Consider the following 15,862-nt stretch of genomic DNA (forward strand, 5'->3'; position numbering starts at 1 on the left):
AATAATTAAAATATAAGAACTGATTACAATACTCCACAAAACCTGCAACAACAAAACAATTTCACAAAGCAGGACACTGAAAATAAGGATCTATACAGAGTCTCAATTCCTACATCTTTTAAGATTATTCAAGACAAGTGTCATGAAAATTTTAACATCAAAACCCATAAAAGTAGGAATAGAAACCAACATCACAACAGAATGATAAGGAAGAAGAGAAATCTGCTTCTCACTTGGTAATCTGGAAAAATCTGTGCAAGATCCATCATTAAGAGCTCTCCACGCAACAAGGGTTGATATGACAGGTCCAAAGTCACAAACATAAAAGAAATATTTAGAAAAGAAATATTGCGGCCTCTTAGGTTCTAGTACATGCAGGAAAACAGAGCTTCTGTATCATTATTAAGAGGCCCTATAGAAAACAGCCTTAAAATTGCAGCAGCTGAACCTGGACACAGGCTGCAATCACGAGTGTCCAAAGAGAGTCACTTGTAAGTGATCCCATGTGTTTAGTAGTTGGAGGTATTTTAGGCACCCAACTGGAACATGTGAAGATGAGGGAAGTGAGGCTGGAGTGATGTAAACACAGGCTGTAGCTAAGTCTTCTTGATTTAAAAACTAAATTTAAATTTGGTAACAGTTAATATTAGAATTTTAAAAAACCCACTTTTTAGCACTTTCAGAACAGAAGATATTGTATAACAAGATATTTTCAATTTCATCTGGTTTTGCTCTTTGATTTTCAATTAAAATGCACTGAAATACAAACCATAGACTCCCCTTTCAAACTAAAGGTACTACATAGTACAGAAGTTCAATGAGCTGCATATATCATGAGCATGTGCAAAATCTTGCTACCATCTACAAAAAGCTCTTTCAGAGATCTGTCCTTGTGAGACCAAAGAGATCTCACAACTTCTTTTTGAAAGACAATTTACTCCCCTAAAGGTTCCTAAAATAATTTCCACACGCTCTCTAGATTTCTTCCATAAAACAGCTGGTAACTGGTATCTTCTGCAATCACAGAAGCAGGTCAAGAGAACAAATCCTGGCAGAAGTACTGAACATATATACTCAATGGATTGTGAGTTTTCTTTGTTCTCACAACCCTATACATTTACCCTGCATCTGCTGGTCTCTAGCAGGAACTTTTTGAAGAAGCTCAATAACATCATCTTCATTCAGTGCCAGAAGATTGGTGAGATGATGCAGAGAATACACCGCAGTGTGGCAATCCAGATTGTGCAAGTGTTGCAACAGAACCCTCCTTGGGACAGTAATACTGCAAGAGAGAACAAAGAGGTGGCACAGATTTAAGTCTCAACCAAGTTTAAAGATGTAACTCCCACTCTAATTCTGATTGAACCAAACTACTGCAATTAAAAAGAAAACCAAAGAGCATAACTGCAGCCTACGAGAAATTTCGAGAGCTTGTATATACAGTCACTACTAGATGATTAGCCAAAAAATACCTTCTCTATTTGCATGCATAAGCTGACTTAACAGGTAGATTTGGCAACATATTTTGGAAAAAGTCCTTCTGATTGTTTTACCTGTTTCGCTGCATGCACCATTCAAGAACTTCCACATGACCCCAGAGCCCGTCACAAAAATCTTTCAATACTGCATCATTGCACAGATCCTAAATGGAAAGACAAACAAAAGAATCTCGTTACAACAAATCCCTCAGCCAGACAGCAGAACCAAGCCTGTGTCACACATGCATGTTTGCCAGATGTCTTTACCTAGATAGTAAATTTCAAATACAGAAAATTGCCAGATTTATTACAAAGCCAGCAAAGGAGGGCTGTTCTGATAGGACATAATAGTCAGTCAGCCTCCCCTTGACACATCTACAGACCATGGAAAGGTGGCTACACCCATTTCAAGACCAGCTTATAAAATGGAAAATTAATGCTTCTTAGTAACAGTCTAAAGCTAATCTCGAGAACTAATTATGTATTAGAAAGATGACAGACTGGGTAGCAGATGGTTATTCTCCTTTCCCATATGCTTTTCTACTACAGATGACTGCCTGCTAAAATCAGACCTAAGAGTTTAACTCTGCAGAAGCTACTTGAATAGACTTCTGGTGTATTACCAACAGATAGTACCTCCCCTTAAGGCCACACCAGCTGAGGTCTGCATTGTGACCCAACTGTGCAAGGCTCCTGGTCTGCCCACCTCTGACATCTAAGCCAGCCAGCAGGCACCATCTGAAGTGCAACTACACCTTCAGAGCTGGAACTCTGTCTCCTTCACACAGATGAAGACTGTCCCCAAACAAGGTGGATCTTTCGCTCTTGCCATCTATCCCTTTGATTTGAGAACGAGCATGGGGAATTTCTAAGCTACCCTGTTGCTGTACTCAGCCCTGAATTAATCATTACCCAGGGATGACTCACTGGAGGAAATTACATGAAAGAAAGATGCCCCAGTTTTTTCCAAAACTAATCTACAACCATTGCTGTCTTTTCTCTCATGTTAACAGCAGAGGTTGTTTATGAGTTTATGCAAGAGAAACTTTCAGAGTCTCCTTTGCAGTCATACTCCCTTCACAGCCAAGGAATAAGAAAAAAGGCAAGTGTCCCACAATGTTACCTACATACAACTATACTATCTCAGCTTTTTAAATTCCATTTTGAGGAAGACTGACATTCTCACTGAAAACTCCCTGGTTTTACTTGTTTTCGCAAGCAAATTGCATTATCTGAACTCAGACTGGGATACTGCCACTTGCTTTCTGCTGATTTACCTGAGTTTTGTGTAGAGTCCATAGCAATGCTTTTGCTGATTCCAAGCTTTGACAATGAGTCCAACCTAACAACACCAAGAGGCGGCTAAGGGGGTTGAATTCTCTCCTCAACAAGCTCCTCAGCCCCGAGTAGTCTTCTCTTTTTAGTAAAGCTAATGCAGTCACCTAGAAAATAAAAGGAAGAAGCATTTATTTTTCCAAAATGTGGAGACCCATAATGCCTCGCAGACTATGTAAGCAAATAGCCATTTCAATATTAGCTTCACTAAAATAGTGAAGTCCTGCATCCAGAACTTCTGGATAAACTTATATTGTCCAAGTCATCAGGATACTCATCAGTAAAGTTGTCTTGAGGAGAAAAACATAGTTTCAAATGCTTACTACAGAGCCAACTCAAATTCCACTCTATATTATCCTTGCATTCCTTCTATTGATTATGTCTCTGCCAAGGGTATCATGTAAAAGACTTCTAAAAGCACATTACATAAAAGTTGAAATATGTTTAACTTTAAAAACACACTTTAACAGTGAACACCTGCCTGTATTCCATTTTTATTATGTAAATACACAAAAATAAATTCATTCACTGCAGACTATTTTCATCATAAATTTTACCATGCAAACTAGTCTCACTGCCTAAAGTCTACCAGCATCAGAAAGTAACAAGTTCAAGGTCATGAGGCAAACGGTACATCTAACAAAATTACAAGCAGCAAATGAGACTTCTTAAACCCTGAAGATTTAATCTTCAGTCTGCATGCAGATGAGCTTTTCCAAAAATCTCACCAGCAGTTTTATGTTCATTGCACTGCTGCAAATAGGGGAGTTATCACCGTTACCTCCTTGTTCCTATTAGTCATCACCCCTGGCAAACACAACTTGAATACAAAATGCTTCTGTGCACCACCGAGATATGTTCAACACAGGACTGACTTTAGCCTCCATTAGGTTTCCCTGTTAATGATTTTATGGCTGTACCAGAATCTGTTCCAGAAAGTGCTTGCTGCTGCTCACGCAGTAGAAATAGGCTGTCTTCCAAGAAGGAGCTTCTTTGGGATCTGAGAACAAACTCATCACAGTTTGCTCTGTATCCATGTGCTCAGACGAACCTAAAAATAACACAAGATTACCTTCCAGTAGAGAGGGGTACCTTTGAGAGAAGCGTAATTGCTATTAATTTAAACTGAGGAACACTCAACATTACCTCAAGCACTAGCTGTTACAGCTAAGACTCCTGGATATTGTTACTGGGTAACAGGACAGCCAAGCAAAGCAATTTAACAGAGGTCAGATAGAAAACCAGAAAAACTGTATCGACAATCATTAACACAACAAAAGACTGCTCAGCATCCAGGCTGTTTGCATCAGCTCAGGTCACACTGCCTGACTTTCTAAGCCATGCAAACCTTATCTGTGAGTTGCACAAATTCTCACTTGTGCTCGAGACACTGTGCTACTTTGCAGGGACTTAGCAAAGGCCTGTCCAGCACTGGAACTTGTCAGATCCGCGCAAAGTGACACCCAAACTACTCCCAGTGAGAGTGAAGGTATGTGGATCTCCTTTTCTCTCTCCCCACGAGGAAGCACTAACTGTAGTTACTATCAGAATTTCTAGAGTCTGCCACACCAGTCTGAGCTTCCTTCAGCAATCCCTGAGTGAAGGGAGAACTGAGGATACAAACCCCACTGACTTGACTTACACCTCGGTGAACAGAGGTGAGGAAAAAGAAGGTAGGCATTCCAGCTTTTCCCTCCTTGCCACTTTACTGACAAGGTCATGGGCATCACTTGACATTTAGCTTCAGCTGAGATCCTCACAGAATCACAAAATATGCCGAGCTGGAAGAGACCCATCAGGAGCACCGAGCTGCAACCAAATGTACCAGTCAGAGGGAGCTAGGCAAAGGCTGTGAAGCCATGGTTGGTACAAAACCAACAGCTGGACTCTGGCAATCAGAGAGCAGGTAATCAAAGTGCATTTTCTCTCCTGCTGGGGTATCAGCCCACACCATAGCTCCTTCCACTCTCAGAAGTTTTATTTTCCAGTATTACGGGGTAAGATTTTGGGATTACTGAGGTGATTGAACTGTTACTGGCCAGAAATGGAACATACTCCAAGACAGAAGACCCTGAGTTGGAGGTGAACAAATAAAAACTGTATAAATATGGAGTGTCAAACTTCTAGTTACAAGCATGATTTTCATCAAGAGAAATTCTGAGCAGATTAAAATAGAGCACAACAAGGGGTGGTAAAGGAAGTAATCACAAAACACAGCACAGACTGCAGAAATGCAGGGGACAGAATCAGTGTTCCTATGCCAATTCCTTCCTTATAGGATCATTTTAGCATCATCTTTCTGAAGACCCCATGGTTTGTTACTCCATGGTTTGTTAAGGCACATTAGCAAGAACATTGCCTGACTTCTTAACTACTTGTCTTTTTGTTAAACAGGAGATTAGTACAAAGCAAAAAGTGAAACAAACCTTTTTGTACTGATTTTGACAACAAAAACTTTTCTCTTGTTCTTTCTGTGAGAACACTGCTATAGAGGCTTAGCAGGCCATGGCTCTGTTTCCTCAGCATACAGTTCAGTAGCTTCTCTTCCCTCAGCGGGCTCCCCTCAGCCCAACATACATCCAACAGCTCCCTGAATAAATGCTTTATTTCATCTGCTTGACGCTCCACCTCAAAAGTCACTATACTGAGAGCAGCGTAAATTGTATCTACTAGTTCTCTTTGATCTAGTTCAGCTGAAAGCTCAGAACTGCTCTGAAGGCTCTGCAGAGATTTCAAAGAGTCACAAAGAAACTCAACAAAGATGTTTTGTAGAGAGTGATACTGCTGGGATGAGGAGCTGTGTGTTCCTTGCTCCCCCTGGAAGAACTCCAGCAGGGCTTTTGCCCTCTGGGGAGCCCGCAGCAAAAGCTTCCGGAGAGCTGAAACAACATCCAAACTGAATTTGCGAGAACAGTCATCTCTTCTTTTGCTGTCTGTGACATGCTTGTTCAGTGTGCACTCAAATGCTTCAAACAGTTCCTGGCAGGGAAATAATAAAAGAGTAAGCCTTTTAGACTCCATTAATATATGAAATTAATTATTTTAAAAAAATTGAAGAAACTTGAAAGCAAGCAGATACATCAATTTGGAAACAGCATACTACCTAAGAAATCCATTAATAATGGTCCACCTTGTCCAATATCTTTCCTAGAAGAGTGGATACGCCTGAGTATGTAAAAAAATACAATGAATCCTGTAAAGCACAAATACACTATAAGGACCATGTACAAGCAAGGAACCATAGCAGACCTTATGGGATGGCTGAAGCACTGCCATATTCTACCTCTAAGCAATATCCTAATGTAACTCTATCTTCATAGGCCACTAAGAGCATAATGATTAGTGGGTTTTTTTTAATCCTACTTTTCCAGATTTGTACCATCTATCTACCAACTATACCTTCATCAGTTTTTCAAATATGATTAAAACTGGTCAACAGATTCAGAACCCATCTCACAGACTTTTCTTAAGCAACAATAATTTTTCTACCTACCAGAAGCAAACTTACAATTTCAGAACTGGGAAGGGGAAAACAAACAAAAAATCCCAACTGGCCCACCCAATAAGAGTTGGGAAGGTGAAAGACAAGCCAGTTGAATAGCACTCAGCACTTTTGGCATTCCTGGAATTACGTGAGTGCTGCCTTTGGCTCAGAGACACCTCAGAGATTACATAGGGGAGAGGTGGTTGGTGTGCACAAAGAATGAGAACACAATACCCTTTTTAAAAAAATTTATTTGCTGGATCAAAATGTAACTCTACCTACCAACGTGCCTCTAACAAAAATTGTGACAAAGATTTGAGACTGTTGAATCTCATGTTTCTGCGCAACACTGGTAGACAGTGTGGATAACGGTGGAACCATGCATGACCTCAGAGGTGAGATGATAACATGCACAGAGTTCATTATTCATTAACAGACTTCAAACAGATTTATTTTAATCAACATTCAAGTCTACCTTGCTTGTTTTCATCCTGTAATTGCTAATTCTGTACTTAGTGAAATACTGAACAACTTTTCCCAAGCTGAAATAGCCCCTGAATATAGTAAGTTTTAATTTTCCTCTTAAAAAAGAGATAAACCAAGTATCTTTAAGGAGTTAGAATCTATAGGACTAGAAGCAACATCTTATGACATTTCACACACCACATCAGATCTGAATCTGTTGTAACTAACATCAAATTAGGACAGTTCTGCAGTAATTAACTTTCCTGACATTCTGCTCTGTACTCGCTTGTGATATAAATCCATCTTTGCATATTTCCATATACTTGCCCTAATAAATCTGCTTGCATATTTTAATTAATAATGGAAAATGGATCCTGGACCTCAGAACAGACATCATACCAATCCCTAGGCAATGGCAGCAGTAATAGTAAAGTATCCAAAAACTTCCAGAAAGGGGGAAAAGGGGTGCATAGGAGATGAAAATCAAGATCTCTGAAGAAAGAAAAAGAAAATACACACAGTTTTAAAATGTGCTAACTGACTATGGTTTATTTTGGCTCACAGCAGGTTGTAGGTTTATGATTATTACAGGTGTCTATGGATCGAAGACTGCGGCAAGCAGCTGCAGTCAGGACTGACATGTGTTAGAAACAGCAGGCAGGAAAACCTGTTCCCTGCCTGCCTGCAGCCTCCAATCTAGCCAGAGAAATTACCTGCAGGCACATGGGACTAACTTCACAAAGGGATCTGAATTACACTCTCTCTCAGTTGCCTAGAAGATTAATAACATATTAACATCTCAGCAGTTAGCAGGGAGCATTAACTTCCATCTGATGAAGCTGAGCATGCTGCAGAACTAGAAGAAATAGGGCTTACAAGTAGCTCACCTTTAGGACTTCCTCAGAGACATCTTTCTGTAGTTCTTCCAAGAACAATGAAAATTCAGTTTCTCTCTGAAGAACAACTGGAACTGCTTTCTGAAACCACATATGAATGGGAAATACATTAGTCAATAAAACTTTTATTTACATTAGCATATAAACATAATCATAGATACTTCATTAACACTTTGAGGCAGTCTGAAATATCTCTCAGAAGTAACCTAATCCTCAATTAAAGGCTATTCCAGTCAGGTTCTGCTCTCACACCAGCTCATTTTATTTATCCATACATTTGGAAACAGCGACCTCGTCAAGAATCACAAAACCATCAATTCCTCAGAATGTAAAGAAAAAATGCAAGTCTAAGTAGTGCCAAGGACAAATGACTTTTAAAAAGAAGCATGCACATCCCTCACCATGTAAAGCTTATAAAGAATCGTCTGATGCCTGAGCTGTTTCATCTTTAATGTAAGAGAGGTGCTACACAAATGCAGAAGTTGATACACTCATGATTTTCATTTATATGAATGTGAAAAGCTAAAATACTAACTTCTAGTGTCTTTAAAAAAACACCTTTTTTTCTCTTCAGTATGAATATTACAGTTCTTTCTTGATAAATTTGTTAAATGCAAAAGTAGTGCACGTCTCCAGATACCTTGAAACCTTAATTCCATGAAATGTGGGAAAGCCTACATTTAAATAAGCAAGTAGGGAGACATTCTGCACGTGGAAGTCAAAGTTATAAAGTGCATTTGGAAGTCATCAAGATGTTTCTGTACCTGATTCCTGGCAAGCCATTTTTCCAGCACAAGAAGCCAAAGCCATGCAGTTCTCCATGGGCTAGAATTCTGTTCCCACCTACAAAACCAAGAAACACACACAGTGGATTACACAAGGCTGTCTCCATCTCCAAGAACCAGGAAAACACTGCCAGAGATCATTTTGATTCTGTATTTCTTTGAGTAAGCTAAAAACAAAGAAAAAAAAATGCAGAGAAACCAGAATATTGGTGTTCCTGCACATCAATTCAGTGATTTCTGCCCTGCAAATAACTGCTTTTAGATTGGCCAAATAATACTGGCATGGTTCCTCAAAACAAAGAAATCTAGTACTGTTCCAAAGTTCAGTCTGTATAGCTCTCTTTGAGCATTTCAGCAGATTTCCTTGAAATGTGACCACTTGCCCAACACTGCTATTTCCTGTTCTGCCTATTTCTACCAAAAAAAATGAAACTAAGTTTTAAGTCACAGCAGCCCAAATGCAGCTCTATATACAAATTAAAAGTGAAGCAATGTACTAAGTAAACAAAGAATCCTTCTAATTTTCATCAGCATTTCACGTGCCCCAGTACTTCAACATCCCAAAGCCTACACAGTTAGGAATATATTCAATACTGTCAAAGGGATTAGGAAAAGGAGAAAGCACAATATGGTTTCCTGTTCTTTAAAAATCTCAGCACTACTAACTAAAGCCTTTAAAGTCTTCAGACTCCTTCAGCTGCTGTCAGTGTAAATTGTTTCTCAGAACCTTTACTGAAATGTTACACAAACTTTAATGTGAAGTAGTATGATCATCTGATTAGACTGGGGGAATACCAATGTTCCCTGAAGCCACAGAAAGTCACCCTTCAAAACCAAAAAATAAAGAGATAAAAACTAACTGGGATTACTAAGTAAAACCGATGCCATTACAAAATACAGTGTGAGAGAAACACGAAAATCAACAGCATAATTTGAACCTTTTAGAATTGCAGTTTTAGAAATCAGGAATTTTTTTCAAGAGTTAGAAACAAGATAAGATTTTAAATAGCTGCACTGTTGATTTTGGTGGTTTCATTTCTATATTAACCAAAGCTCAGTGTCAAAGAAATGTAATTTCAAGAGATGGTCCATTTCCTTCAGTAAAGTCTAACAAAATCAGTTACGAAATGCTTCCAAGTAGTTTTAAGCTCGCATCAATGACCATGTCAGCTCCGTAAATGAACACAACTCGTTATCCCGGTGGGATGGGCAGCCTGCTACGTTCTGAGTCAGTGATAAAGACATCAAAGTTCAGACAACAGCATCACAAGACACTTCAGCACTAAAGTGCTACTTCCCTAATTCTATCTGTCTCCCACAGCCAATACTAAGCTAAATGCTCCTCCCCATTTCACATTCAAGTCTCCGGAATCTTACTCACCTTACTCCCACGGGGCAAGCTACCAGAGCCTGAAGAATCGCCTCCACCTTCCCGGGGCCGTCCCCCTGCCACTGGCTCAGCTGGGGCACGCAGGCCTGTGCAAGCTCCCAGTGCCCACGCCGTACGCACTCACAGAAAAACCCGAAGAGACGCTCCAGAGAGTCCGCTTCTTCGTTCCCAAAAGAATGCATCTTCCCAGGACGAGGGGTGACCCGGGACGGAGTGACACACGCGAAGGCGATGCCGCGCTCCCCGGCGGGGCAGGGCGCGGCCCCGGCGGCGCTGGGCTCTACAGCACCGCCCCAGCACCGCCGCCCCGCGCCGCCGCCATCTTGGGCGCCGCCTCAGCTGACCGCGCCGGCGGCCGGGCACGCGGGCAAGGCGCCCGCCCATTGGCCGAGCCGCGGCGGAATGTAAATAACCGCCATGTTTGTTTGGGGCGCCTGACGCCGCCGCGGGGCCCGGGCGGCGCAAGCCCCGCCCCTTATAACCACGCTCACCACCGCCCCACGTGCCGGCCCCTCCCCTCGTTCTTGCCTCGCGAGGCTCTGATTGGTTCCCCCGAAGCTCCGCCCCCTGCGGGGACGCGGGGTCCGTGAGGGTCCGTGAGGGTCCGTGAGGGTCCGTGAGGGTCCGTGAGGGTCCGTGAGGGTCCGTGAGGGTCCGTGAGGGTCCGGGGGGCGGCTCAGGGAGAGGGTTTGGTGCCGTGTTTGCTGCGACCGCTTGTGCGTGTGTGTGGGCGCCTGTGTATACGTGAATACACCTACATACACCCACAGAGGTGCACGTAGAGGGGTACATATGTGTGTGGGAGTATACGTACCGCCTGTATAGCTGTATAATCCTGTACATATACTTCACTCTGGTATGCGTATACATGCATACGTACATACACACATATATACCCCCCTATACATATATACAAATATATATGTTCAGTATATATAGGTGTATATATAGGGTGTACAGACCTACATGTAGGTGTATATATAAGGCTGAAAATGGTACATAAATATATATGTGCGTACATAGTTATATTGCTCTCTGCTGGGAAGCACATCACATCTATATATATATATGTAGTTGTGCATTTGAGAGAGGAGAGAGTTGGTATCAATAAATAAATGACGTGGGGGTTGTCTCATATATATATATATATACAAGTATGTGTAGGTAGTGCAGAGTATCTTACAAGCGTGTTGTGCACACTCACCCGGAATTCTGAATACTTGTATAAAAATGTAGGCAGAGCTCCAGGGACAGCTCGTCGGAAGAGCCCCGCTGTCCTCCCACCGCGTTACTTGTGAGCCTCCCCCACAAGGGACGAGGCGCAGAGGGCCGTGACTCAGCTGCTGGGCTGGGTGGTGTCCAGCCGCTGTTTGGCAGAGATAAGACCCCCCTCAACATCCTCCCTTTATTCCGGGCTTTTTGTTTGCTTTTGTCCTGACACATAAAACAAAAACTCCTCCGGGGACTGCAGCGGCGAGGCAAGTGTAAGAGGGAGAGCTGTGATGACAGAGGAGAGGTGTGCCAAAGTAAGTGACCAAGTCGGTCCCCAGGGCTCCTGAATGGAAAATATGGGATGGGAGCTGTGCCCAGGTGCAAGTGCCGGGACCCACCAATAATCTCCTCATGAAGCTTGCAGGAGTTTCTACCATTACTTCCTGAGTATTTCTCACCTGTACGGTTAACTAGGTGTCCACAGATAAAGGGTGTGTGGGCAGTCTGGCCTTCGAATTTTCTCCAGCCACGCTGGATGAGCTGTAACTCTTGTTACCATGTTGTCATCATTTGTTCTATGTAGTTCTGATACCCTGTGCCTTTAGTGATGGTATTTATTATGGTGCACCTCTGCACAAACAATTTCTCAATGTGCACTTTCAGTTTGGGGTAGTATTTTGTATCTTGTTTCTGGGCAAGGAAGAAGCTTTAGTGAGACATGAGACCTGTAGGAGCATGAACTTCATTTATCCTGAGATCTTTAAGGCTTATTACCTGCTTTCTGATTGCTTTATCCAGTTTAAAGTATCTCCCTACAGTGAGATTCTTTACTTGACAAGCAGTTTCCTTATGTAAGACATACCAAGTGCTTGATGCATTTCTTTTTTTACAAAGTTCAAAACATACTTGCTGGAGTCACCTGTACACTCCTGCAAGAGTAAATTTACATCATTAACAATTAGTAGTAATGCTGTAACTTTTTTGAAGGTAAATTTTAAAATAATTCTTTCAATATTGACCTTGTTACATATTAGAGGTTTATTAATATATTTGTGAAGCTCGAAAGGTAGCTGGATGTGAATACCGAAGTGGGAAAATAAATTGCATAAGGTCATCTTAGCAGAATATACAACTAGTATAATAAAATTAGGAAATGAGGTACAGGCAAAACATGTTTTGCTTGAGTTTGTGCACATATATTGTGCAGGTCTTCTAGCAAAACTGTCTGAATTTTTACCTTGGAACACTGGAACGATAAAGCTCTTTTTATCTCAAAAAGGGTCTGTTGTGCATTGCCTTGGAATATTATCAGTGTTATGCAAGTTGCTAATAGCATTTAGTGTTTTATGGCAGCTTCTTTCTACGTGAATCTGCATGGGGAGTGATTACATGCTGCAGTGCAGTATTCTGACATTTACATTTTAAAGCCATTTCTGAAAATGAAGCCTCAAAACATCCCTATCAATTGTTTTCAAGGTCTCTCTCTTTAATATTTCCATGTCAGCTATGGCCTGTATTAGTTCCTCCACTGACCATCAAAGCTGTTGGAGAATTGCTTGGAAAAAGCAATTATAATTCAGATCTTTGGGTGCAGCTTGCAACTACAGGTGTCTGTGAACAGGACAAAAACAGATCCACCAAGAAGCCATTTTTTGCCTCTGGAAAAGTGTGACTTTTCAAAGTCACGGTCACAAAAGGACTGGGATTGCCTGTGAGGATGTGGCCAACATGCAGTGGCAGGACAGGATCTACGCTGCTTTCACAGTGGAGGACAGAGGCTGCCTGGCCTGGTATGAGGCCTGATGGCACCAAGTTAGCCCACCAAAATCTGGTAGCAAATTTGAGGTGGCAGGACAGAGTAGGTTCAATCAGAGTCTGTGCTACACATCATGCTGCCACAAAGCTTCTCATCTGCAGCGACCAGAGGAACTGGAGTGCTGTTACCAGATTTATTGTGTCATTGGAGTGCAAGAAGTACTTTGAGTTGGAAATGCTTTGCAGGTCTTTTGTATGTATCAAAATAAACCCAAGTTTTATCAGGTGTTCAAAGCAGCTGTTAAAGCTGGTTTACCCACAGCATGACCCACTGCAGCCATTTTCACTGTTCCCTGCAGGTGGAGCAGTATGTTGGTGAAATTAAAGGTGGCCTGAGACCAACCATGAAACTCACAGTCATAGGCATGGTACACTCCAAACCCAAGAGGTAGGTGAAGGGACTGCTGGGGGCTTCACCCTGTTATACATGCTCCTACCTCTCTTTGAAATTCAGACACTTTCTTGGAGGAATGTGCTCTTTGAAGGAAGAAAGTCAAACACACTAACAATTTATGGCCTTACTGAATTCTCCTGTACTCAGACTAAGATTAAAATGTCAGGGAAGAATTCACTGTTCAGCCTTTCTGACTGCCCTGACAAGATTTTCTACTCCTTGCCCTTATCTAATGTTAACTGGAAGGAACACACGAGTGGCATTTCTCCTCCAGGAAGAGGTGTAATTCTCAACTGAATCTTGGTTGTCTGTGGGGGATTGGAATCAACACCATTAAAAAAAAACAGTTTTGGCACAGGAGATAGAGGTTCATTGCTGTCTTTTATCTGAATTACAGCAACTATGCTCATCATCACACTTTTTTGCATCTACAGCTATCAACTCCACTGGTGAAGATTATGCCATAATCTCTTTTAGGACACAAATGAGTACATGTTGAAGGGTTTGATTTCAGTGAAGACAGAGGGAAAGCAACATCAGAAATCACTAGCACTCTACTGGACACTGGGGCAGGAAACAAAGACCAGACGGGTCTCATCCCTTTCTCCAGCTGTCTCTAGTCTCTATAAGCATCTGCCACGTTCACCATGTCCTTTAACATTTCTGAAAGTTCCAGTCATTTAATAGATTTTTTTCAGCTTTTCAGTGACTCTGCTCTGTGATCCAGTGGATGCCAACAAAGATGTTGGGCTGTTATTTACAGTTAACTTCAGTGAGAAATCCATCACCCGAAATGCACGAATTGCTGGGAAATGGGGAAGAGAAGAGAAGACTATTCCCTACTTTCCATTTACAGCAGGTGACACGTTCAAGGTAATTTTTCAGGTCCTATGAGTAGGGTAGAGAAAAGGAGGGGAGAAAAGCTGAAGGCTATGTATATGACCATAAATAGCCAGCTACTGACATTGCCAGGTTAACTAGTCTAGTATGGCACAGGCAGCAACAGTTAAAGCCCTGATGGGAAATATGCATCCCTTTCTCTAATCATAGTGAGACTACCCACTGGAGCTTTGCAGTACCATCTCTGAAGAGGGTAGGTTATTTATTAGGAGCATTTCAGAAGAACTGGAAGACTTTGAGCTTCACTATCCCCATAACATTTAATTCCAAGTCCATGCTGTTCAAATCAGCCCCACTGCTGATCTCTAACACCCTTCCCTGTCCTTTTCCACTGCAGATGGAGCTCTTATGTGAACACCAGCAAATACGAGTCTTGCTTGATGGTCGGCAGCTCTGTGACTTCACTCACCGCATTCAGCCTCTGAACTTAGTGAAAGCTTTGCGGATCTCAGGGGACATCAAGCTTACCAAAGTGGCTTGAAAAAAGGAGACCACAATATCACCAGAGGATAGAGGAAAATGTAGTTGCTCTTAGTCTCAGGCATGTTTTCTTTTTCCCCTGCCTGATTCTGAATAGTGGGGATTATATGTTTTTAATTCACTGATGTGTTTGAGATACACACTTTTTTCCCCCCATACACACTCACAGCAATTGCAGAGCTATGGCTGGTCTGGAAAAATCTCAAAGCCTTTGCTGAGATACACTTCTGGCCTCCCAAACTGCAAGATTTATGATGCTATGCAGTATCTCACGTCCTTATGGCTCTTTACCCCCTCAGGCATGCTAGGTGTCAGAGCTCAGTCCTCTGTGGTGGGAGGCTGTTGTTAGCCTTGTGACTAGAACTGGGCATTATACAAGTGGTAGGTCTGAGAAAAGAGAAGCAGCAGATTTTCTCATAAATGAATAAGGGAGTCTGATAGGCCCTAGCAAGGCTTACATTATTAGAAAGGAATTGCTTTTTCTGGAAGCTCTGCTCAGTCAGTGCAAAGCCATCTGTGCTTCCCAGCAGAGAGCAATAAATGCCTTAACTGCCTTACCCTGTCTCTTTAAGGCAGCTATTTCAGAATTGAAAGGTTTTGACAGCTGTGGATTTCACAGTCTTCTCTGGACCAGCCCTAGGAAATGATATCTGTAGCTGAAAGTGCTCTGCCCATTCCTGTTCTTTCATCTAATTAAAACTGCACCTTTGCTGGCAAACTTCTTTATGAGCTCTCTTAAATATTTGAATGCACGTAAGTGTTGTGCTGTTATTTCATTGCTGTAGCTTTTGAGAAAAATCCTAAATACACAGCTATTCTAATAAATAAACAAGCATGTATCATATTCTGCCTTTGGTGATGAAGAGCCTCCTTTTCAGTACACAACTCAGAAACAAAACATCTGTACAGAAATGAATCTGTGGATAGAGGGTTATCAAAATCTTCTGTGACTTCAGGGAAGATATAGAGCATGCTCCCTTTTTGAAGGCTCTACAGAATCTGGCTGTCGGATACAGGTACTCAGATAAAACAAGGAATTTTATGAAAATAGTGTATCAGCAGGCTGATTGGGTGTTTGAATGACTTCCTACATTCCATTTTTGCCCTCTGATGTCTCAGTTTATATATAAATCTAAAATTACAGTGTATTAAAGTATTTTTTTCGTATTATGTACTCAAACTGCCCTCTAAGAAAAATCACATCTCTGAAAAGCACAGGATATTCAAA

The 15,862-nt window shown here is 41.7% G+C and overlaps 2 protein-coding genes across 5 annotated transcripts in view; one reads left to right on the forward strand and one right to left on the reverse strand.

Moving 5' to 3' along the window:
* ZFYVE26 (zinc finger FYVE-type containing 26) overlaps positions 1-10,042 on the reverse strand; it is a 47,446-nt gene extending 37,404 nt beyond the window's left edge. Inside the window, exons 1-8 of the mRNA XM_066188270.1 lie at positions 9,825-10,042; positions 8,423-8,501; positions 7,650-7,739; positions 5,240-5,792; positions 3,734-3,864; positions 2,756-2,920; positions 1,554-1,642; positions 1,122-1,282 (exon numbers count right to left, since the gene is read on the reverse strand). Of these exons, the coding sequence (XP_066044367.1) occupies positions 1,122-1,282; positions 1,554-1,642; positions 2,756-2,920; positions 3,734-3,864; positions 5,240-5,792; positions 7,650-7,739; positions 8,423-8,501; positions 9,825-10,015 (1,459 nt within the window). The 5' untranslated portion in view covers positions 10,016-10,042. The remainder of the gene's footprint in view (positions 1-1,121; positions 1,283-1,553; positions 1,643-2,755; positions 2,921-3,733; positions 3,865-5,239; positions 5,793-7,649; positions 7,740-8,422; positions 8,502-9,824) is intronic.
* A 384-nt stretch (positions 10,043-10,426) lies between these two features.
* Positions 10,427-15,788, forward strand: LOC136292489 (galectin-related protein A-like). Of its 4 annotated transcripts, none has more exons than XM_066188275.1 (4): positions 10,427-10,465; positions 13,160-13,248; positions 13,953-14,127; positions 14,492-15,787. In XM_066188275.1, exons 2-4 carry the CDS (start codon positions 13,205-13,207, stop codon positions 14,633-14,635), a joined length of 363 nt encoding a protein of 120 aa, XP_066044372.1. In that variant the 5' UTR covers positions 10,427-10,465; positions 13,160-13,204; the 3' UTR covers positions 14,636-15,787. The 4 variants fall into 4 exon arrangements, with proteins under 4 accessions (XP_066044372.1, XP_066044371.1, XP_066044369.1 ...); XM_066188274.1 differs by having other exon boundaries at positions 10,435-10,495; XM_066188272.1 differs by lacking the exon at positions 10,427-10,465 and adding an exon at positions 11,252-11,359.
* Positions 15,789-15,862: the final 74 nt, after the last annotated feature.

This window comes from Chamaea fasciata, unplaced genomic scaffold, assembly GCF_029207755.1.
Source record: "Chamaea fasciata isolate MVZ Bird 193981 ecotype frontalis unplaced genomic scaffold, bChaFas1.0.hap1 SCAF_7, whole genome shotgun sequence".
Taxonomy (NCBI): Eukaryota; Metazoa; Chordata; class Aves; order Passeriformes; family Sylviidae; genus Chamaea; species Chamaea fasciata.